Source organism: Hypanus sabinus, chromosome 22 (genome assembly GCF_030144855.1).
Source record: "Hypanus sabinus isolate sHypSab1 chromosome 22, sHypSab1.hap1, whole genome shotgun sequence".
Classification (NCBI taxonomy): Eukaryota; Metazoa; Chordata; class Chondrichthyes; order Myliobatiformes; family Dasyatidae; genus Hypanus; species Hypanus sabinus.
In genome coordinates, this window is record NC_082727.1 from 24,538,306 (window position 1) to 24,563,621 (window position 25,316).

Consider the following 25,316-nt stretch of genomic DNA (forward strand, 5'->3'; position numbering starts at 1 on the left):
GCAGAAGGGATTAGTTTAGTTAGGCATTTAATTACTAATCTAATTAGTTTGGCATAACAAAGTGAACCAAAGTATCTGTTCCTGTACTGTATTGTTCTAGGTATCTTCTCTGTTATTCTCTATTATTAACCACTCTTTTGATTTCAAGCTTAAGCAGGAACACTACTTCTCCCACATATTAATTTTCCTTTTATTCCCTGTTATCTATATAATCCAGGTGTACATATTTAATTTGCAATTCCAAAGATTCTGCAGTTATCTCAGGAGTGATTACGTTATCATGTCCTCCATCCTATTCTTGCACTAGCAATTCAGTGTGCACTTCACATAAAACTGATATTCATGGAACCGAAAACAAATTTTGAAATTAGCTGAATAGAAACCTGTACTCCTGCTTGTTAATGCAAATATCTGATCAGCTAATCAAGTGGCAGCACGTCAATGCATAAAAGCATGCAGACATAGTCAAGAGGTTCTGTTTGTGTAGATCAAACATAAAAAAGGGGAAGAAATGTGATCTAAGTGAGTTTGACCATGGAATGATAGTGGTGTCAGATGGTGTGGTTTGAGCTTCTCAGAAACTGCTGATCTCCTAGGACTTCCATGCACGACAGTCTCTAGAGTTTATAGACAATGATGTGAGAAACAACTAATATACGGTGAGTGGCAGTTCTGTGGCCAAAAGCACCTTGTTAATGAGAGAGGTTAAAGGAGAATGGCCAGACTGGTTCAAGCTGACAAGAAAGCGACAATACTTTAAATAACCAAGCATTGCAGAAGGGCATCTCTGAACGTTGAACACATCAAACCTTGAAGCAGATGGCAACTGCAGCAAAAGACCACATTGGCTTCCACTACCTAATAAAGTGGCCACTAAGTGTATACTGAATTAAGACCAATGCTCGCTGCTCTGTGGGGTTTGTTTGACTCTGTGCTGGACTAGTGCTGTGGCGTGCAACTAGTGGACTTCTAAATTGGCTGCAGTGATGCCTGGGATTGTGAAATATTGTTTGCTTGCTTTCTTGTTTGCTCTCTCTGCACACTGGGCATTTGATGGTCTTCTTTTGTTTTTAATGGGTTCTATTAGGGTTCTTTGTTTTATAGCTGCCTGTAAGGAGATGATTCTCAAGGTTGTATAAAGTATACATACTTTGATAATAATATGCACTTTGAACTTTGACTTAAAAAACGTAAGACCATAATTCTTGTAATTCATCTCTTCGCACATGTTGGAATAAACCCCATCTGCCAATGCTCTGTACTACTTTCCATCTAATTAGTATCACGCTTTGAACAACCTTCCTTGCTATCCACAACACCACCAACTTTTCTTTCTTCTGCAAATTTACTGATTGTACCTCCTACACTGACATGCATGTTATTAATAATCATCACAAACAAGGGTCCCAGCATCAGTCCCTGAGATACTTCATTAATCACAAATTTCCCATTTGATTCTATAACAAAAACCAAGATCATCTATTGTACAATCCATTACTTCAGCTAGCAGTAGGAATCCACAATTATGGATGTGATAGGACATACAACAATCCATGGTATTGTTACAAACTATTTAAGCTAATGACACCTGATCCCTTCTGCCTACACATAGAGTTTTAAAGAGTAATATAACACAGAAACAGGCCTTTCAGCCCAGTTCATCCATGCCAACCATTGTGCCCACCAAGCTAATCTGCCTATTTCCCTTGATTCTCTGCATATTTAAATGCACAACTAAAAGTCACTTAAAAAATCTGTGTTTGCCCCCCCGCCACTCTGTAAAAAATTTTGCCCTGCACATCTCCTTTGAACTTTCCCCCACTCATCTTAAATACAAGCACCTTGCTTTTAGACATTTCTGTTAATATCTTTCTGTAACCTTCTACACCATCCACAATGCCACCAATCCTTGTGTTGTCTGCAAACTTACTAACCCATTGATGTTTTCATCTAGGTCATTTATATACATTATATCATTATCAGAAAAGGTCCCATTATGGGTCCCTGCAAAACAACACTAGTCATGGACTTCCATCTAGGATAACTCCCATTGACTGCTATATTCTGTCTTCTATGGGTGAGCTAATTCTGAACTCATCTGGCCAAATCACCATTGATCCCATGCATCTTAATCTTCCATATAAACTTACAATGAGGGATTTTGTGAAACACTTTACTAAAATCCAGGTAGACAACATCCACAGCTCTACCTTAAACAATCACCTTCATCACTTCTCCAAAAAATTCAATAAAGTTAGTAGACATGACCTGTTCCAACAAAGCCATGTTGGATGTCCTTAATTAGACCATGTTTTTCAAATTGGTCATAAATTCCATCTCAAAGAATCCTCTCCAATACTTGTCGACCACTTACATAAATTCATTTTTCCATAATTTCCAGGATTATCACTATTTTTCTTTATTGAACAAAGGAAGAAATCAGCCACTCATCAGTACTCCGGAGCCTCACCTGAGGCTCGAGAAGAAATAAATATCTTGGTCAAGGCCCAGGTAGTTTCATTTCTTGCCCCTCGCAAAAGCCTGTAATATAACCCATTAGGTCAAAGGTCTTGCCCACCTCAACATTCTTCAAAATACTCAACACTTCGTTTTTTTATCTTAAAAACCCTGGCAATACTATCATGGTCTATCCTATTCTTCACACTAATATCCAGACACTTACAATAGAATACGAATGAGCAGAATCAGTCTAGATTAGTGAAAGGGCAATTGTGTTTGCCAAATCTATTAGATTTCCTTCTAGTGGAGTTGATGAGCGAGAAACCAATGACTGGCCAGTATCTGGATATTCAAAGATTTTCAATAAGGTCCCATATAGGAGATTAATGAAAAAAAGCACACAAAATTTGGGGGTAATACACCAAGATGAATTGAGAGTTAGTCAACAGATAGAAAACAAAGAATGAGGCCTTCTCAGGTAGGTAGGCTGTGATCAGTGAGGCACCACAGGGATAAGCATTCATTTCAAAACGACTGGAATGTAAAAGCATGGATGTAATGCTAAAGGAGGGGTTGCCCACCTGAAGGCCACGGACCTTTTATTTAATGGCATTGGCCCATGGTATATAAAAAAAAAGGTTACGAACCCCTGTGCTCAGGCCGCTCATGGAGAATTGTGAGCAACTTTGGATCCCTTATCTAAAAAGGGATGTGCTGGCATCAGAGAGAGCACAGAGGAAATTTATGGGAATGATTTCGTTCCGAAAGGGTTAACATATGAGCGCATTGGATGGTGCTGAGCCTGTACTCGCTGGAATTTTAAGAAGTGAGAGGGGACAGCATTGAAACTTATTGAGTATTGAAAGGCCTATATACAATGAATGTTGAGAGGACGTGGAAGAGCCTAGAATCAGAGGACACAGCCGCAGAATACAAGGAATTTCCTTTTGAACAGAGATGAGCAAGAACTTCTTGAGCCAGAGTATGGTAAATGCATGGAATTCATTGCCACAGGTGGCTGTGGAGGCGAAGGGTATTTTTAAAGCGTAGGTTAATAGGGTCTTGATTAGTAAGAGTGCCAAAGGTTACAGGGAGAAGACAGGAGAATAAGGTTGAGAAGGATAATAAATCAGCCATAATCAAATCATAGAGCAGTCCTGATGGGCCATATGGCCTAATTCTGCTCCTCTGTCTTATGGTCTTATGTGTAAGTGTTTGTGCTCCAACCATTCACAATCTATATTAATGATGTGGCTAAAGGGACCAAATTGAATTTTTCCAAGTTTGCTGATGATATAAAACTATTAGAAATACGAATAGTGATAAGAATGCAAGAAGGTTTCAAAAGGATATATATTTATCCTCACTGAACAGACAACACTGCATATGGAGTTCAATATGGGAAATTGTAAGATAGAAATATTACAGATATTTCATCTTCTTAAAATGGTGAAAAGTTGAGAAATATCATATGTAAGTTAATAAAAGGTAACACAGAGGTGCAGCAGGCAAAATGGTATGTTGGCCTTCATTTAAGAGAAGCATAAGATTAAAATTTCTTATAATTTGTGTACAGTTTTGTACAATGTACAATCCCCTTAGTGAAAAATAATATACTTGTTCTAAAAGAATTGTAGCACTAGCTTGTTTGCAAGGAAGACAATTCTTTTATACAATGAGATACTGAGTGGGCTACACGTCTATTCTTTAGGGCTTAGTAGAATGAGATGTAATCTCCCCGAAACTTCTTAGGGGGCTGGTGAGGGTAAATGCATGGAGAATGACCGCCCTGGCTAAGAAGGTTAGAATTAAAGTTCACTGTCTCAAACTAAAAGGCATAGTTCTTTTAGAACTGAAGTAAAAATATATTTCTTTATAGGTGGTGAATCTTTGAAATTTCCAGAGTACTGTATTATGCATTCAAAACGTAATCAATCCTTGAAGATTGAAGTCATATGAGATACTTACCTTCACTAACCTGGGCATAGAATACAAGAGGAGAAAGGTCTTGGTACAGCTTTCTAAAATGCCGGTTAGCCACAAATGGAATATTGTTCATAGTAATGGTTGGATCACTATAGGAAGAATATGATTGCAATGGAGTGGTTGAAGGAAAGATTCACCAGGATGTTGCCTGGAATGAATGTTTCAGTTGTGAGGGAAGATTGGATGAACCAGGTTTGTTTATTATAGGATGCAGAGACTGCACTTAACAGAGGTACAGTATGTTCTCACCTACACATTTTTTAAACTAGGATAATTCCTCTCATTTGATGACGATGGCAGAATAGAGGAAATAGTAGCCAGAAGGATGTAATGAATTCAGCAATATCCAGACAACATGAAGTTAATGCCTGATAAATTATGTTAAATTTACATAACGTAAGTGATAAATAATGAGCATCTCCAACAAGAGAAAGTCTAAGGATGTACCTTTGTTAATCAGTGTCATTACCATCACTAAGTCTTCCACAATTGGCTAGAAATGCTACTGAATAAACCACATAAATATTGTGACCACAAGAATCAGTAGTTAAGAATTTGGATTTCCTATAGTTGATAACCTACCTCCTGACTCATCAAAGCTTTTGCAGCATTTATAAGACACTAATCAGCAGTAAGATAGAATACTCTCCAAGTATCTGGATGATTGAAGCTGCAATGAACATATCATCTGACACAAAGCTAACCACTTGACTGGTGTTCCACCTATCATCCTAACTATTCAATCCCTCACCATTAATGTACCACAGCAGCAGTTTGTCTCACCCATTAAAGTGCACCGCAGTAACTTCCATAGACTACATTGATGCCCATCTCATAAACGTACAATTCTCTCACCAACAAAGAGGTCGGTAGTAGTTGACTGGGAACACCGCCACTTGCAGGTTCTCCTTCAAATCAGAAACCATTCTGACTTCAGAGTCACACAAACTTATGGCACACTAAGGTCCATAAATATTAGTATCTAACCCCAGCAATATCGCATATGTCCTATCCAACATCTCTCTCTAGATGCAATAGACTTCATAAAATAAACTTCTTTATAAAATTCATGAGTAGGTTCCAAAATAATTCATATGTATACCACAGATTCACCCTTTAAACAGCTTGCACAAGCTCTCCAGCTGCAACTCAGGCTGGAATTAAGCTCAGAAATTCAAATTCATGAGCATTTAATTTTATGGTCATAAAATTATTCACAGAACACACTGGAACCTTTTGACAAACCAAATTGCAAGCTTTAAAAAGACAAAAATATGGGACAGTTACCTCACTTCTGGTTTTGGTAATCCAGTCACAATGCATTCAAGTTGGACTCTGCTTCCCTCTGCTGCCTCTCTGCTCTTCAGCCGCTGAGTGAACCGTGGTGGATCTCCTTTGGTATCTTCAACAGATAAAGGCTTTGACTGAACCTCATTGTTTTCAGCTTTTATTGTTATATTTTCAACAGATGCAGATGAAACTAGAGCCTCTTCTGTTTCTTCAGATTCTTCCTCTGGTTTACTTTCATTGTACACCTGTGTAGAAAATGGAGCGTGTGCCCTCTCTCTCTCATCAACAGACCAGTTTGAATGTTGACTTTGTGAACGAGACTTCGCCTGTGCCCTGCTTCGAGAGCTTTTGCAGGCTCTAGGTTTAATTCGTTTTGAACTATTTGTTTTAAAGAGTGAAGATAACTCCTCAATGAAATCTGCAGCTTTACTTAAGTAATCTTTTTTGGACTCTCTTTCACTGCAGTAAGGCGTACTCTTTGGCTGCTTTCTTAATTGTTTGCAATTTTCTTTTGAGCTGCTGGGGCTTCTGATGAAATTTCCATGCTGATATGCTATGTTATTTGATTTCTCTGGGACAGTTGAGGAACTTGTAGATTCTAAAACCTTTTTGTTCCCAGGTGGTTTCCAAATGTCAGACAAATCCTTGTTGGGGCAGTTTAAATTGATCTGCTTTTCATCTTTATTTACTTCATGTGAACACAAGGCAATAGCTTGCTGAGCCAAGTTTACACTTTTGTCTAATTCTTCCTGGCTCAAAAACGCAGACAAATCAGGGGATTCGTCCTGACCATCTAAATCCTGGGAACCCCCAGATTTACTGCCATAATGAAAATGTTCTGAGATATCTTCTAATCGGTTTTTCTCTCCATGCTCTTGTTGTATTCGGACTTCAGCTAAATAGCTCTCCCTCAGAAGCTGAGTTATGGATGTGGAAGCTTCACAGTTATCTTCTTGCATTCTATCATGAATAAGAAAAATCCAAGTTACACGTTCAGCTTCTGTCTGAATAACTGAATCTTGCTAAGTGAAGCAGAAACTCTTTAAATCTGTGCTATTTTTATAAAGGAGTGTGTGGGAGGTCCTTGATACATATGTACTAGTCTTTTTTTTGTATTTCTTTATCATTAACCTAATGGTTCAGTCATGGATTAACTTGAGGTGAGGTGGAATCTTACTAAGTAGTCTTGCTATGAATTTCACTGAAATATCGCAAGCAAAACATCAGTTGAGAACAACACACACAGAGAGCAGGTTGCAAAAGACAATGTGAATGCAATCTTTACCATAATCATGGAGATAGTTAACATTTCCTAATAATTGCAAATGCAAATATGTCAACAGCAGACTGTCAAATTGAGTGATGAAGAATTAAACTCAGTCATTTAAGTCACTTAAAATTTTGTCTGTTCTTGTCATCCTTGCAAATAGAGCAGAATACAGGCCCATCTATATGGAGGTCACAGACTCACTTTGCAAGCTGCATTATTATTGTTGTAATTGAGTTAAGCAATCACATCTAAAATAGTGAATCAGGTGTAAAATTCTTATAAGCCCATCAGGTGTACATTATGATATAACTGTATGTGTAAGACAGGCATGGTGAGCTCATGAAATCTTCAACTCTGTCCTGAGAAGGTCCATGCCCATCATTAAGCTATTTCCTGGATACTATCTGCACCAGATTCTTTCTGCTCACTAGTCTCTTATGACATCAGATCATCTATCTTTTTCTCAAATTCAGGGGCGAGCAGGCAATTTCTGTATTACTGTGTGTAAGCAACAATTCTTCAGTAGTGGCTCCTAGTAAGTAAATAACATTATCTGCCTGTCAAATTGTGTGATCGGCTGTACATACATCCAAGCCATTAAAAATGCCCAGGCTGTGAAACGATGATGCTGTAGAGTTTCATTGCCATTTTAAGGCTCAACAAATTCACCATAAGGTAAAACCAACCCTCCAAAATCACCTGATAAAAATAAATTGCTTGGAGCTAGAACTGGGGGCAATCCTCGGCTAGCAAAAGTTCTTTGTGATTTAATGTCACTGTAATGGTAAGATGGGGAAAGAAAACTAAGAAAACTTCCCTCCTTACCTATTCAGAACTTGGGACAGAAAGTAAACAGATACTAAAGCAACACATTTGAACTGGCATCCATGTTGCTGTGTAGATTCCCATTCTGAGTCTTTTTTAAACAATGGAAGCAAGGGATTATACACTCATTCTTTTTACTGCATTCACGGTCATTTCCTAAGTAATGTGTCTAAATATCCTTGCTTCAGGTATCATACTGATTTACATAAATTTCATTTTTGGTCAGTTGCTTTCAAGTTTTTAAATAAGTGATTTAATCATGCAGCATTTGCAATATGTTTTAAGTGCAGTCACTCACTCTTCAAATGGGCAACACTCTGGTACAGCTAACAGAGCCACTGCCTCGCAGTTCCGAAGACCTGACTTCACACAGGTTGCTGTGTGGAATGTGCATTTTCTCTTTCAAACCGTGTGGGTTTCTTTAAAGTGATCCAATTTTGTTCCATATCCAAGGACATGTTAATTAGCTACTACAAGTTGCTTCTAACTGTTTTAGTGAGTGGTGGAATTTAGGGGAGATGATGGAAAACAAGGAGAATAAAAGTATGACTAATGTAGTATTTTTGTGAATGGGTGGGTTGAAGACAGGCATGGATTTGATGGGTCAAAGGGCCTGTTTCCATAGTCTATGACCCTACAACTCAAATTGATCAGAACTATACACCATTGCACTCTGTAATCTTATAGCCAGCAAATTCCTTGTTCTAGTGTTGTTATCAAACAAAAGATCATTGTTGCTTTGATGAAGAATGCAGAAGAGCAGCATAGGGTATATATAAAAATCAGGTGCTAACTTGATGAAACTGCCACACAGAATTACATCCCACAGGGTCAAGTGAAAGTTCTGCAAACCTCTGCAATAGTGAAGAGTGGTGGACAATTAAATACGTAACAGGGTTAGGTAGCTCTAAGAACATCTCCACTTTCACCAAAAGGAACATGAAAGAGGTAGCGACTAGGCTAAAGTATATTCAGCCAGAAGTATCATGTGGATGATTCAACTTTGTTTGTTCTAAGATCACCACTGTAACATCCGATAATCGGAAATGGCTGAGAGCTATGGACGTTTTTCATACAATGTGGAAAACTGACAAGGTAAGTCCTTATCATAAAAATCTTAATGAATCTAATTTAGCTAACTGCCACCAAAACATCAGAGATTAAGTGAGCTCGGGCTTTACTCTCTGAAGAGAAGGAGGATGAGAGGAGACATGATAGAGGTATACAAAATGTTAAGAGCAATAGACAGAGTGGACAGCCAGCACCTCTTCCTCTGGGCACCACTGCTCAATATAAGAGGACATGGCTTTAAGGTAAGGGGAGGAAAGTTCAAGGGGGGATATTAGAGGAAGGTTTTTTACTCAGAGAGTGGCTGGTGCGTGGAATGCACTGCCTGAGTTAGTGGTGGAGACAGATACACTAGTGAAATTTAAGAGACTGCTAAACAGGTATATGGAGGAACTTAAGGTAGAAGGTTATATGGGAGGCAGGGTTTAAGGGTCAGCACAACATTGTGGGCCGAATGGCCTGTACTGTGCTGTATTGTTCTATGTTCTAAAACAGTTATTTTTCAGTCATTCACAAACTGAAGGACTATACAGTATCATCAGCAGTGCTTTCAAGCTGTATTTATTCTCCACTAACTTGTTCATTGATGCCCAGTTTGGGTATCAAGTATAACTCCAAATCTCATCAAAGCCTTGTCCTAATATGAACCAAGTGGAATTCTAGATTAAAAATGAGAGCAACTATCCTTGATATCATGGCAACATTTGAGAAATGTAGCATTGAGGTTCACTGGCTAAAATCAAGTCAAAGGGCTTCAAGGAGAAAACACTCCATTTGTTAGAATCACACCTTTCACAAAGTAAGATCACTGTCATTATTGAGATTTAATTATCCCAACCCTAGAATATCACTGCAGGAGTTCATGGCAACAGTATTGTTGGCCTATCTTTAGCTGGTTCATTGATTTTCCTTCTAATATATCAAAAATGAACTGCTAATGATTGCACTGTGTTCAATTCCACTCACAACTGTTTAACAATTAAAGCAGTTCATCATAGTAAGAAACAAAATTCAAACATTCAAATGTAGGCTAATAAATGGCAAACAACGTTCAGATCACAGGAAAACAGGCAATACCATTTTTAACAAAGTTTAATCAGTTCCTAGTGATATATACATTACTATTTTTAAATCCCCCACTAACAACATATTTATAAAAATGGGGGTTACTAGGAACACAACAAGAATGACCACAAAATACTGTGCTACAGAAACAGTTTAAAGCCTGGGTATCCTATTGTAGGAAACTCACCTCCTGATACCCCAAAGCCTTTCCACCATCTACAAAGAGCATTTGGGAAATACAAAAGCATATTCTTCACTTGCATACAGCTCCAATAACACCCAAGAAGCTCAACATCATCAGGACACCTCAGATTAAGGACATAAAATCTGCAGATAGACTCCCAGTCAATGCTCCTAGTGCATAGATCTCTGAGCTGACCACATGTTACTGACACTCAAATCCTAGAGAACTGCAGAGGAAACATTGCCTTTCCAACAGAGTTCTTTCTGCAGCTGTTGTGTATGTAAATTCTGTGAGCAAATACCCTAAGCACTCATCTAATAATAGTCTGTGATATCATTTTACTACACAAAAATCAAAGCAGTATCTGATTCATCTTAAAATTGTTTCAAATACTGATATAGTGACAAAAATACATTGAATTTTAGAGATGGCTCTTAAAATGTACTGGGAAATGAGATATTTCTATAAAAACCATGATGTCACTGATATCTAAGGCATGTGTGACAGAACGCAAAACAACAAGAGCTTTAGTCGCTTAACAAGATAAAAATATATCCTCTAACAAGTGCTGAGTTCAAGTCCAAACAATATCCAATGGCAAAGTTTAAATAAGATTTCCAGTACTAGAGTCTAATTCTTGAGTCTTCAGCAGAAGCAATGTGCCCTAACAAATGTTATTCACTATGTGAGCTATAATTCAAAGAGCAAATTACTTTCAATTCTACATTGACCTTTATAAATCATTAAAGACATCAGTTCTGCATTAAACCAATAACACAATACCTTCTGGCCCAGTGGATGATATGATCTGAAAATCTAGTAGTGGAAGTTACCCTGTAGAAGTTGGAGATAAAAGGTGGGCAGCACTGCAATCCTGCAGGCCCCTGGGACAAGAGAAACTAACAGTCCGGAGGTTGTTACAGAGTTAACCTTGACGTTGATGAGATAGTGGGAAGCAGCACTGGGTAACCTGTCACCACAGTACCAGTTACATTTGTCAGCATACTGAGTCTGAAGATATTTTAGGGAGGTCATACCACGTGTCTGGCAAATATCATACCTCATTGGATAGAAGGGTATGCATAAAGTATAGCAACACCTAAGACAGCATTTGAATAGCTGAAACTCTAATATTTCCTTGGTGGATATTCTAGAAATCTTGATTCGCTGGTCAGTATTGATCCTCCATGAGAGTGGGAGTGCATTATTTCATGGCTGTTTACTTGCCTGCAGAAATTAAGTCCAAAAATTAGATTTAAAACAATAATTTTATTATGGAAGTATAGGTGAAATATGGAAGTATGTTTCATTATATTCCCCAATGGCTGTTTAACAAGTGGGTTACAGCTAAAAATAGGGATGACATGTCAATAATTTTAATGGCAAAGATTAGTATGCTGATTTAATCTCAATAATATAGCACAAAACCAGGCTCCTCAGCCCACCATGTTCATGCCAACCATCAAGTATCTATCAACACTAATCCCATTACTAGTATTTGCTCCATAGTCTTCTGTATCCCGGCAATTTATGTGTTCATCCACATACGTCCTAAATGTCGTGAGAGTGTATGCTTCCATCAGCCACTCAAGCCCTATGTTCAAAATCCCAAACACCTTCTTACCTCCTACCCCGGTCCCTAAGCTTCTACCCTCTAGTTTTAGACATATATTCTATAAGGAAGAACATCCTATTATCTATTGTATCTATGCCCTTCATAATTTTGAAATCCTCACTTCCTCCATTCTAAGAGAAACAAACTTAGCCTATCCATTCACTCCTCATAACTTAAAGTTGCCCTGGGCAACTTGCTGATGAATCTCCTCTGTACCCTCTCCAATATTCCAATACAATCAATATTCCCTAGGGCCCTCCAGCATTTCTCATGTAAGACTATAAAACACAGGAGCATAATTAGGCTATTCGGTCCATCATTCCTCAGAAACTGATTGGGAAGCTGAGCCTACTGGGCTTGAACACCTCCCTCTGCAACTGGATACTAGACTTCCTGACTGGGAGACCTCAGTAAGTCCGGATTGGAAGCAGCATTGCCGACATTATCACACTGAGCACGGAGGCCCTCTAGGGCTGCGTGCTCTGTCCATTGCTGTTCACTCTGCTGACCCATTACTGTACTGCAGCACACAGCTCGAACCACATTATCAAGTTTGCTGATAACACGACCGTGGTGGGTCTCATCAGTAAGAACGACGAGTCAGCATACAGAGAGGAGGTGCAGCAGCTAACGGACTGGTGCAGAGCCAACAACCTGTCTCTGAATGTGAACAAAAGAAATGGATGTTGACTTCAGGAGGGCATGGAGTGACCACTCTCCGCTGAACATCGACAGTTCATCGGTAGAGATCATTAAGAGAACCAAATTTCTTGGTGTTCACCTGGCAGAGAATTTCACCTGGTCCCTCAACACCAGCTCCATAACAAAGAAATCCCAGCAGCATCTCTACTGTCTGCAAAGACTGAGGAAAGTCCATCTCCCACCCCCCCATCCTCATCACATTCTACAGATGTTGTGTTAAGAGCATCCTAAGCAGCTGCATCACTGCCTGGTTCGGAAATTGCACCATCTCGGATCGCAAGACTCTGCAGCAGATAGTGAGGTCAGCTGAGAAGATCATCGGGGTCTCTCTTCCCACCATTATAGACATTTACACTACACGCTGCATCCGCAAAGCAAACAGCATTATGAAGGACCCCACGCACCCTTCATACAAACTCTTCTCCCTCCTGCCATCTGGGAAAAGGCACCAAAGCATTTGGGCTCTCACGACCAGACTATGTAACAGTTTCTTCCCCCAGGCCATCAGACTCCTCAATACCCACAGCCTGGACTGACACCAACTTACTGCCCTCTACTGTGCCTATTGTCTTGTTTATTATTTATTGTAATGCCTGCACTGTTTTGTGCACTTTATGCAGTCCTGGGTAGGTCTGTGGTCCAGTGTAGTTTTTTCTGTGTTGTTTTTACATAGTTCAGTGTAGTTTTTGTAGCACCATGGTCCTGAAAAACACTGTCTCATTTTTACTGTGTACTGTACCAGCAGTTATGGTCAAAATGACAATAAAAAGTGACTTGACGTGACTTAACAAGTCTGCCGCACCATTACATCATAGCTGATTTATTATCCCTCTCAACCCCATTAGTCATAAAGACACAGAAAACTATAGCACAGAAATCAGTCCTTCAGCCCATCTAGTCTGTGCTGAACCATTTAAACTGCCTAGTCCTATCGACCTGCACCCACACCATAGCCCTCCATACCCCTCACATACATGTACCTATCCAAACTTCTCTTAAACATTGAAATCAAAATCACATCTACCACATGCTCTGGTAGCTTATTCTGCACTCATACCACCTTCTGTGTGAAAAAGTTTCCCCTCATGGTCCCCTTTCACTCTTAACCCATCACTTCTAGTTTTAGTTTCACCCAACCTCAGTGGAAAAGCATTGCTTTCATTTACCCTATCTATGCCCTTCATAATTTTGTACGCCTCTATCAAATCTCCATCCAATCTGCCAAATTCTAGGGAATACAGTTCAAGCCTGTTCAATCTTTCCTTCCAACCCAGGTCCTCCTATCCCAGCTACATTCTTGTAATTTTTCTCTGTACTCTTTCAATCTTATATACCTACTTATTGTACTAGGTGATCAAAATTACATACAATATTCCAAATTAGGCCTTATTCAACATCAACATAACATCTCAACTGAGATGTTAACATCTTAACTACTCAATACACTGATTTATGAAGACCAATGTGCCAAAATCTTTCTTTACAACCCTATCTATCTGTGACACCACTTTCAATAAATTATGGACCTGTATACCCAGATCCCTCTTTTCCATTGCACTCCTCAGTGCCCTACCCTAGAAAAGATTAGTATGCCTACTGTGTAAGACATACCCTGGTTGGTCCTCCCAAAATGAAACACCTCACATTTGTCTGCATTAAATTCCATCTGCCATTTTTCGGCCCATTTTCCAACAGGTCCAGATCTTGCTGCAAACTTTGATCATCTTCCTTGCGATACTCTATACCGCCAATTTTAATGGCATCCGGAAATTTACCCAGTTAACCACAATATGACCATTGATCTAGATGACAAACAATGGTGCTGCACCATCCCTGTGGCACTCCACTAGTCACAGGTCTCCAGTCCAAGAGGCAACCATCTACTACCACTCTCTGGCTTCTTCCACAAAGCCAATGTCTAATCTAATTTACTAACTCATCTAGAATGCCAAAGCAATTTTTGACTAACCTCCATGCAAAACCTTATCAAAAGTCTTGCTGAAGTCCATTTAGCTACCATTCACTGCCTTACTTTCATTAACTCTTCTGGTAACTTCCTCAAAAAACTCTAAAAAAAAATTGGTTGGGTATGACTTACCATGCTGACTATCCCTAATCATGTTTATCCAAATACTGATATATCCAATAACTTTCCCAATATTGTTGTCAATCTCACTGGCCTATAATTTCCTGGATTATACTTAGAACCCTTCTTAAACAGTGAAATAACACTAGCTATCTTCCAATCCTCAGTACCTCATCTGTTGGTAAAGATGATTTAAATATCTCTGCTAGGACCTCTGCAATTTCTACACTTGCCTCCCACATCGTCCAAGAGAACACCCTATCAGGTTCTGGGGATTTTTCCACCCTAATTTGCCTCAAGGCACCAAATACTTCCTTTTCTGTAATCTGTATATGGTCCATGACATCGCTGCTGCTTCGTTTTATGTCTATAAATTCTGTGTCTATGTCCCGAGTAAATACACATAATCCATTTAAGATTTCCTCCATTTCTTTCGGCTCCACGCATGGATTACCATTCTGATCTTTCAGAGGACCATTTTGGCCCTTGCAATCCTTTTACTCTTAACATATCTGTAGAAGCCTTTAGGGTTCTCCTCCACCTTGTCTGCTAGGCAACCTCAAGCCTTCTTTTAGCCCTCATGATTTCTTTCTTAAGTGGTTTCTTGCATTTCTTATACTCTTTTGTTCTAACCTGTCAATACCTGCTGTGCACCTCTCTCTGTTTCTTAACCAGAGCGTCATTATTTCTTGATAGCTAAAATTCCCTAAACCTGTTGTGTTTGGTTTTTATTCTGAAAGGCACATACAAGCTTTGTGCTCTCAAAATTTCACTTTTGAAGGCCTCCCACTTACATCTTTGCCAGAGAACAGCCAGTCCCAATCCATACTTGCCAGATCCTTTCTGATACCATCAAAATTAGCCTTTATCTAATTTAAAATCTCAACCCAAGGAGCAGACCTATCCTTTTCCATAATTACCTTGAAACTAATGGCATTATGATCATGAGATGCAAAGTGTTCCCCTACACAAAGTTTTGTCACTCGCCCTGTCTTATTCCCCAGTAGGAGATCAAGTATTGTATACTCTTTCATTGGGACATATATCTACTGATTATGGAATCTCTCCTGAACACATTTGATAAGCTCTGGCCCATCCAGTGCTTTTACAGATTGGGAGTCCCAGTCAATATGTGGAAAGTTAAATCACCTACTATAACACCCTTATGTTTCTTGCAACAGTCTGCGATCTCTCTGCAAATTTGCTCTCTAAATCCCACAGACTGTTGAGTAGTCTACAATATAGCCCCATTAACGTGCTTATACATTTCTTATTCCTCAGTTCCACCCATAAAGCCCCACTAGGATTCTCCAGTTGGTCCTAACTGAGCACTACCATGATATTTTCTCTAAATAGTAACACCATCCCTTCCCCTTCAAACCCTCCTATTCTATCACGTCTAAAACATCAAAACCCTGGAATATTGAGCTGCCAGTCCTACCCCTCCTCAACCAAGTCTCAATGGTGGCTACAATATTATAATTCTGTGTGTTGATCCATGCCCTGAGCTCATCTGCCTTTCCTTCAATACCTTGCATTAAAATATACATAACTCAGAACATTAGCCCCATCATGGTCAACCTTTTGATTTCTGACATTGTCTGAGATTTTTACAGCTGTCTCCACAACCACTCCACCATCTGTTCTGAAACTCTTTCCCATTCCCCATCCCCCTGTAGCTCTAGTTTAATCACACTCCACCCCCACACCCCCACCATGCAGTACCAGCAAACCTTCCTGTCAGATTATTAATCTCCTTCCAGTTTAGGTGCAAGAAAATGGCAGCACGATGCAGCTTGCAGCAGCCACTCCAGAGCTGATTATCTGTTATTTGTGAAGTGGGGTGCCGTGCGCAATCATAATCAATTGAAAACAGACGTGGGAGCACGGAGGAACATCTGGAAATCTGCAGGAAGACCTTCTTCGTTGCTGCTGCTGCTGTGAGGTCTGGAACTCTGCTGGGAAGAATAGGCCCCCAGTCCTCGGGGTCGGGTTGCCAATGGCCATTGGCAGGGCCGTCTTAATACGCTCAGCAGAGGGTGGTGCTCGGAGAAGCTGTGCCAGAGGGGATGGTTGGAGGCTCAGAGGTTTGACGGACCGGAGTCCGCTGTGGTCAGGTCACTTTCGGTGTGTGCTGCGTCTGCGAGGCTGGGTTCGACGAGTTTTCATTGTGTGTTGCGTCTGTGAGGCTGAGTTGGGTGGCGCCGAGGAAGTCCATAGCGGGGGTATTCCGTTCTGCCGCTAGCATGGGATGGTGAGTCTGTCGGGACCCTGGGGACTTGTGGAAACTGTGTGGTGATTTTTTTTTGAACTTATAGTCCTTTAACATCTTTGGACTATTTTTACTGTGCCCATGGTCTGTTTTTTTTTTATCAATTATGCTATTGTTTGCACTGTTGTAACTATATGTTGTAACTATGTGGTTTTGTGCAGGTCTTGTAGCTTTAGTTTTTGGTCTTGTTTTGTCTGGTGGCTTTGGAGCTCCTTTCCGGGGAACACGCTAAGATGGTAGCGCAATATTAATACGCAGCAACCTCTCCAGACTTTGGACTGGGGATTGCCAAATGTTATGTAGATTTTCTGATGTAGTCTGTTTTGTCATATGCTTTTGTGATATCATTCTGGAGGAACATTGTCTCATTTTTTAACTGCATTGCATTTGTGGTTTCTTAATGACAATAAACTGAATCTGAATCTGAATCTGAATAATTCAAGAATCTGAAGCCCTCCCTTCTACACCAACTCTTTAGCCACACATTAAACTGGTATGATCTTCCTATATCTGGCCCCACTAGCACATGGCACAGTTAGCAACCCTGAGATCACAACCCTGGAGGTCCTGTCCTTTAACTTAGCACCCAACTCCCTGAACTCACTTACTCACTTTGCAAAACCTTGTTCCTCTTCCTACCAATGTGGACCACATCTTCTGGCTACTCATCCTTCGACTTAAGATTGCTGAGGACTCAGTCTGAGATGTCCGAGACCCTGGCAGCCGGGAGGCAACATACCACCTGGGAAACTCATTCTCATCCACAGAACATCCTTTCCGTTCCTTTAAATAATGAATCCCCTATCACCGCAGCTCACCTTTTCTCCCTGCTTCCCTCCTGAGCTACAGAGTCTGACTCGGTGCCAAAGATCTGACCATTGTGGCTTTCCTTTGCTCGGTCATTCCCACCCACCACCAATCCCCAACAGCATCCAAAGTTGTCTACCTGCAATGAGTGGGGTGGCCACAAGGGTGCTCTGCACTGGCTGACTAATCCCTTTCACCCTCCTGTCAACCAGTTTCCAGTGTCATGCACCTTGGGTGTAACTACCTCTCTATTTGTCTTGTCTAACACCCATTCAGCCTCCTGAATTATCCAGGTCCAGCTGCAAATCCTTAATGCTGAGTGTTAGAAGGTGCAGCTGGATGCATTTTTTGCAGGTGAAGTCATCTGAGACACTGGAGATCTCCCTGCATTCCTGGATCCCACAAGAGAAGCACTGAAATATCCTTTCTGGCATCTCTACCATTCTAACTGTGCAACTATAAAGAAAGAAACAATAAATAAACTGAAAAAAATCTACTTACAGCTTCTTGTCTCCTCTCACTCAAGCCTCTCCTTGCTGAAACCTCAAGGAGCTAAAGCCTCAAAACCCCACTCAAACACTGTCCACACAAAGGGAGCTTTGCTTGCCCCACCTTATTTTTGTTTGTCCTTGCTAATGAACCCTGATTTCTGATTGGCCACTGTTCAAATGCAGTAACTCCTGTGAAGCACTGCTTTTTAAGTACACTCACTGACCAGTATGAGTAGGTCACCTGCCTGCTTCCTGTAATCTTTGACATTCTGACTAGTCAAGAACCCATCATCCGCTGCTTTACATTTACTGAATTACTTAGTCTCCACAGCCATCCATGGTAATAAATTCCACAGATTCAACACACTCTGGCTCAAGAAATTCCTCCTCATCTCTGCTCTAAATGGACATCCCTTCATTCTAAGGCTGTGCACTCCAGTTGTAGACCCAACCATGATATGAAACATCATCCTCTCCGCATCCATGCTATCTAGGCCTTTCAATATTCAATAGGTTTCAATGAGATCTCCCCTCATTTTTCTAAACTCCAGCAAACACAGACCCCACCCTTTTCAGTATTGCCAAAGCACATCAGTTCACAATGATAAGCTTCCATATGCCATTGTTCTACCAACTGATCAGAACAATCTTGTAATCTCCTATCAACATCACCATTTTTTTGACATCTGCAAACCTACTAATTGCATCTCCCACATTCATTTCCAAGTCATTCATGTACATAAGACCAGAAGACCATTAGACAGAGGAGCAGAATTAGGCCATTTGGGCCATCGAGCTGCTCCACCATTCAACACCATTCAATCATAGCTGATTTTTTTCCCCTCCTCAGCACCATTCCCCAGCCTTCTCCCGGTAACTTTTGATCCCATGTCAAATCAAGAATCTATCAAGCTCTGCCTTAAGTACAACCAACAATCTAACCTCTACAGCTGCCTCTGGTAATAAATTCACCATCCTCTGGCTAAACAAATTTCTCTGCACCTTTGTTTTAGGTGGACACCCCTCTATCCTAAGGCAATGCCTTCTTGTTTGAGGCTCCCCTACCATGGGAAACAGCCTTTCCATATCTACTCTGTCTAAGCTTTTCATCATTCAAAAGATTTCAATGAGAACCAACCCCCTGTCCTAAATTCCAGCTAGTACAGATCCAGAGCCATCAAACATTCCTTGTATGATAACCCTTTCATTCCCAGAATCATCCTTGTGAACTCCTCTGATCACTCTCCAATGCCGGCACATCTCTTCTAAGATGAGGAGCCCAGACTATTCACAATACTCAAGGTGAAGCCTCACCGGTGCCTTATAAAGTCTCAGCGTCACATCCCTGCTCTTGTATTCTAGATCTCTTGAAATGAATGCTAACATTGCATTTACCTTTCTCACTGCCTCAACCTGCAAGTTAGCCTTTAGGGTGTTCTGCACAAGGACTCCCAAGACCCTTTGCATCTCAGAATTTTGGATTTTCTCCCCATTTAGAAAATAGTCTTCACATTTATTTCTACTACCAAAGTGCATGACCATGTAGTTTTCAACATTGTATTTAATTTACCACTCTCTGGCCCATTCTCCGAATCTAAGTCCTTCTGCTGCCTGCCTGTTTCCTCAATGCTACCTGCCCCTCCACCAATCTTTGTATCATCTGCAAACTTGGCAACAAAGACATCTATTCCATCATCTAAATCATTGATATACAGCATAAAAAGAAGCGGTCCCAACACCAACCCCTGTGGAACACCACTAGTCACTGGTAGCCAACCAAAAAAGGATCCTTTTATTCCCACTCGCTGCCTCCTACCAATCAGCCAATGACCTAACCATGTCAATAACTTCCTGTAACCATGGGCAATTAACTTGGTAAGCAGCCTTATGTGTGGCACCTTGTCAAAGTCCTTCTGTAAGCCCAAATACACAATACCCACTGCATCCCCTTTATCTATCCTACATGTAATCTCCTCAAAGAATTCCGACAGATTCGTCAGGCAAGATTTTCTCTTAAGGAGACCATGATGACTTTGTCCTATCTTGTCCTGTGTCATCAAGTACTCTATAATCTCATCCCTAACAATTGACTCCAACATCTTCCCAACCACTGAGGTCAGGCTAACTGGTCTATAATTTCCTTTCTGCTGCCTTCCTCCTTTCTTAAATAGTGGAGTGACATTTGCAATTTTCCAGTCCTCTGGCGCCATGTCAGAGTCGAATAATTTTTGAAAGATCTGTGGTGAACTACATATACCTGTCTGGACATGCCCCCTGCTGACTGCTCCTGTGGGGCAATTGAGGCCTGAGCCCGGCCTCATTCTCCAGGATGTAGTATGGTGGTCAACTACTGCTTGTTCTTTCTTCCAGTCAATAAAAGCCGATATCTCGACTCCACGTCTCAGATAGAGTTATTGTTGGTGCATCAAGATCATTACTAATACCTGCACAATAATATATAGTGAGGGTGACAGCAATCATTTCCCAAACTAATTTGGGATCCAATTTTCCCAAATCTCCATGTATCATATGCACTCAATCCTTATGGACATGTTTACAATGTGGCACTTTGTCAAAGGCCTTACTGAAGTCCATATCGGTTACAACAACCACATTGCCTTCATCAATATACAGTGAATTCTGGTTAATTGAGCCACTGGTTAATCACAGCAGCTGCTTATTTGGGGTAACTCTTAAAGAACAAAAACTAATTGAGAAAATAGCCAGGATTCCCTTTGTCTGTTTGAGACCTAATGGCATTTTAGCTGTTGTTTACATTCAACCGTTCGCTAATGCGAATGTAGCATGCGACACTATTCTTTCGACCATCGCTAGAATACAAACTCAATATCCCAATGCTTTTGTGGCTGTTACTGGGGATTTTAATCATGCTTCTCTCGAGGCAACATACCAACTTTTTACAAATATGTCAGCTGCCCCACCCTGGACCTTCTGTATGCAAATGTAAAGGACCCACTTGGCAAATCTGACCACAGCCTGATGCTGCTAACACCCAGTTACATGCCCCTTGCCTAGTAGCAGCCTGCATCAACAAAGATTGTGAGAAGGTGAACTCAGGCTGTTAATGAGGCACTGCAGGAAATATTTTTGAGAGAATGAACTGGGGTGTGTTATGTGCGCCACACAGGGAAGACATTAACAAAATGACTGTAACAAATACTGTGAGAATACCACCTTGCCAGCCAGGACTGTACTCTGCTTCCCCAACAACAAACCCTGGATCACCAGGGACTTGAAAGAATTTTTGAATATGAGGAAGAAAGCCTTCAGGTCTGGAGATAGACAAGTACTGAGGTGAGTACAGAGTTAACTGAGGGTAAAGCTGAGGGAGTACAAAGACTCCTACAAGAGGAAGTTGGAGTACAAGCTCCAGCAGAATAGTATAAAGGGTGTGTGGTCAGGCATGAAGCAGATCACTGGCTTCAAGGTTAAGGAAAGGAAGATCAAGGGCTGCCTGGATAAGGCTAACAAATTGAATTTGTTTTTCAACAGGTTCAGCATGGGACCTCGTGCTGTCGCCTTCCCCATTTGCCCAAACCTCCCTGCCCCTGAAGCCTTCTCCCTCCACCTCTCCCTCTCCTCTGGTGAGTGCTTGTGTTCCAAAACCACCCCCTAACTTCGGAATATCCTGTCTCCATGCAGATGACCACGCTCCCCTGCCTGACTATGACTGCAGGTCAGGTTAAGAGACAGCTGGAGAAACTGCATCAAGGCAAGGCTGCTGGACCAGATGGTATCAGCCCCAAGGTATTGAAGTGCCTGTGCGAGCCAGCTGTCTGGTATTTTGCAGCACTTTTACAATCCGAGTCTGAATCAGGAAAAGATACTGGGGCAATGGAAGACTTCCTGCTCAGTTCCTGTACACAAGAAGAGAATTCCTTCTGAACTTAATGACTACAGACCAATTGCCCTCATATCTCACATGATGAAGGTACTGGAGAAGCTGGTCCTGACCACAATTGAGATCTTCATTGCCTACCAACCTCATGTGGGAATGGATGATGCCATCATCTACATGTTGCAGAGAGCTCACTCCCACCTGAATGATGCTGGTGGCATTGTGAGAATCACATTTTTTGATTTCTCTATTGTTTTCAATACAATCCAGCCACCTCTTCTGAGTGAGAAGCTGCAAAGGATGGGCAAAGACAAATCTACTATCTCCTGGATTTCTGTCTACCTGACAGATAGAACCTAGTTTGTAAAGCTGGGTAGTTCCCTGTCTGAGATGGTGGTGAGTGGCACTGGAGCACCACAAGAGACCGTCCTGTCTCCATTTCTGTTCACACTGTACCCCTCAGACTTTCATGCAATAAGCATGTACAACAGTTCATCTCTGTGCAACAAGAGAACACAAATCATAGTACAATAGTCTCTGTTTTATTATTTCATACATTATTATTGCACAGTATTATATTGTAAAATTATTGTGTATATTATTATGTACTTCATTATTAGTTAACATTTTTATTGTATTATTAATTATTATTATTATTGTTAAGTGTATTTTTAAATGTTGCCCTGTAACAAAGTAATTCCCACTAGGGATTAATAAAGTACTTATTATTAATTGGGACAGGAACCTGTTGCTGCGCAGTTTCTAAAGAGCATCAGATATGTGCACTTGAGTGGTCATTAAACACTACACCATGCTTAGAGTGAACTGTTTTTAAATAGTGTCAGTTGCATGTGCTTGTGTTTAATAAGCAGTGATTTTTATCACTGATTGTTGGTGAGAAATAACCAGGAAGGCAATTCAGAACTGGTTTTAAGCCATCAGGCTTGATGATGTCAGAAATGGCTGGGAGTGAAAATGAAATGATTTCACAATTTCAACAAGTTAGGAACTACAAAGAATTTGAAAGTACTGACGATCATCTTGAATGTCACAATTACAAGGAAGATTTGAAGATGCAATCAATAGCATTGTATGAAGGCAGTCCATTTCGGAAAGATGGTGGTACGACTGGTCGCAGAAGCTTCTATGGAGTCAACAAAACATGCTATTACTCTACTTAAATGTAGGTCTAATGATCGCAAGTTCCTGCTATACATTAAGAACTTTAAATACTGCAGGTTTATACCTTCAGTGAGTTGCTTGCTGGCGGAGATAAGGAAGGAGTTGTGCAATGTCATGGTCACTTTGTTTAGTGATCACAAAACCCCTTTGGACATTGTTGATCTGGTATGCCACAAGTTTTTCTGGTTTATTGAATGAAAGCAGTGGTGGATGGCAGGGTTAGCTCCCTGGCCTTGGTCGTAGTGAGGACTAGGCCTGACTACAGTGTCACCTGTTTGCAGCCACCAGAGTGAGGAGTCGAAGCTGTTGTGCTTCACCAAAAGCATTGTGGTGCTGCGTCCAGAATGGAGTTGGCGCTGCCCTCTCAGGATTTCACTCGGCAGAAGACAAGCTTTGTAGTGGTAAATTGCAAGCTTTTTTTTAAATGGCACTCAGTGGACCTGGGCTTCAAGCTGTGAAGTTGCTTGCTTTCCAGCCACTGCAGTGTTACCTAGTGGGTGTTGAGACGGGTTGTCAAATAATATCAGTGGACTGGGGATCTGGACTAAATACATGCATATTCTGCGTTATTGTATTTTAATGACATTTTATATGGGTTGGTTGACTTGTATGTACGAGAACTGGGCATCAAATCATTGTGCTGCAGGGAAGAGAGAGTCAGGACTCTTTTATTGCATGAATGTATTCTTGTGTGTGGCCATTGGTAATGTGTTTTAATGCCTTAACCCCCGTAGTAACTCTTTCTCATTTAACTGCATTCATGAGTATTCATGTATGGTTGAATGACAATTAAACTTGAATTGAATTATCTCTACTGGGTGCCTCACCAGTTTTGCTTGATTACAATCAATCAAAAGAACATGGCAACATACACTGGATGAATTCCTCCATTGATAAGTATTAAGAACAAGTAAACAGTTTTATGGCACTGGAGTGGTATTGATAGTGTTCTAAGTTGTTCTAAATTTCATTTATAGCTGCTTAATTGGGCCAAAAAGTACTGATCCCGATGTGTCCCAATTAACCAGAATCCACTGTATTTTGTTGTTCCTTAAAAATGTCAATCAAATCGCCCTGATAAATCAATGTCAAATAGTTTTTTTTATTAACGTTTGCTCTTTCAAGTGCAGATTGGTTCTGTCTTTCTAAAAGTTTTCCAATAATTTCTCCACTATTGATGTTTTACTCATAGGCCTGTAATTATCGAGCTTAGCTTTGGTACAGTTCTTGAATAAATGTAGCATATTTGCTGCCCATCAGTTATTTGGTAGCTCTACTGTGGCCAGAGAAAATTTGGAAATTTCTGCAAGTTCCTACAATTTCTTCCTATGCCTGTTATTGCAGCCTGCACTACATCTCATTAGGATTTGGTGATTTAACCACATCTAAGCACACCAAGACAGCTACTGTGTCTTCCTTTTGATGATAATGTATTCTCGAATTCTACCACAACACTCCATGAATTCTCCAGCATGTCCTTCCACTAACTGCATACAGATGAGTATCCATTTAAGATTTTACCTAAGCTCTTTAGTTCCATGTCAGATTGGTCCCTGACATATCTCATTTTTCCAGTTACCTCTTGCACTTAATATTCTTATAGAGTGCTTTGGGATTTTCCTGAGGTTTACTGCCAGGGTTCAATGTTCAAATAAACTTATGTGACCAGTTTACAGGCCTTCTTCAACTTATGAACATCTGATTTATGTACAGCCCATATATACAAGCAAGTATTTGGGAGACCAGTGGCACAGATTGTAAGGCTGCTGCCAGGAATGAACCCCTGCTATCATGTGGTGATGACCTGCATTGACATAAGAAACATACAAAATACAGTAAAAGCTAAACACATCATAAACACTAAATTTACAAAAATTTAAAATTAGATTAATTTTGTCATGAGAAGTTTATTCCAAAATTGATTCTATCAGTAACACCTAACTCCCAGATCAAAGTACTATTAATTTCAGCATAATATGTAGATTTATTGGTTGCTTCAGATTGTTTGCTATTGATGGAGCGTTATGCTTTGGATGGATGTTAATAGGACAATAGGCAGAGATTCATGGGAAGATAACTCATAGAACAGGAAAATGACTTCAACAAAGAAAATTGCCAAGTCAAGATCTGTGTCACAGATACAGAAGAGAGAAA

General features: G+C 40.5%; 1 protein-coding gene across 4 annotated transcripts in view; it reads right to left on the reverse strand.

Annotated features, from left to right (window-relative positions):
* mypn (myopalladin) overlaps window positions 1-25,316 on the reverse strand; it is a 294,291-nt gene that overhangs the window by 204,114 nt on the left and 64,861 nt on the right. For 3 of the 4 annotated variants that reach the window (XR_009507421.1, XM_059947325.1, XM_059947326.1), the window contains exon 2: window positions 5,734-6,696. The exons of the other annotated variant lie outside the window; for it this stretch is intronic. Coding sequence is in view for 2 of the 3 variants with exons in the window: in XM_059947325.1 (XP_059803308.1) it covers window positions 5,734-6,695 (962 nt within the window). In the remaining variant the exon portion in view is untranslated. The remainder of the gene's footprint in view (window positions 1-5,733; window positions 6,697-25,316) is intronic. 4 annotated transcript variants of the gene reach the window in all.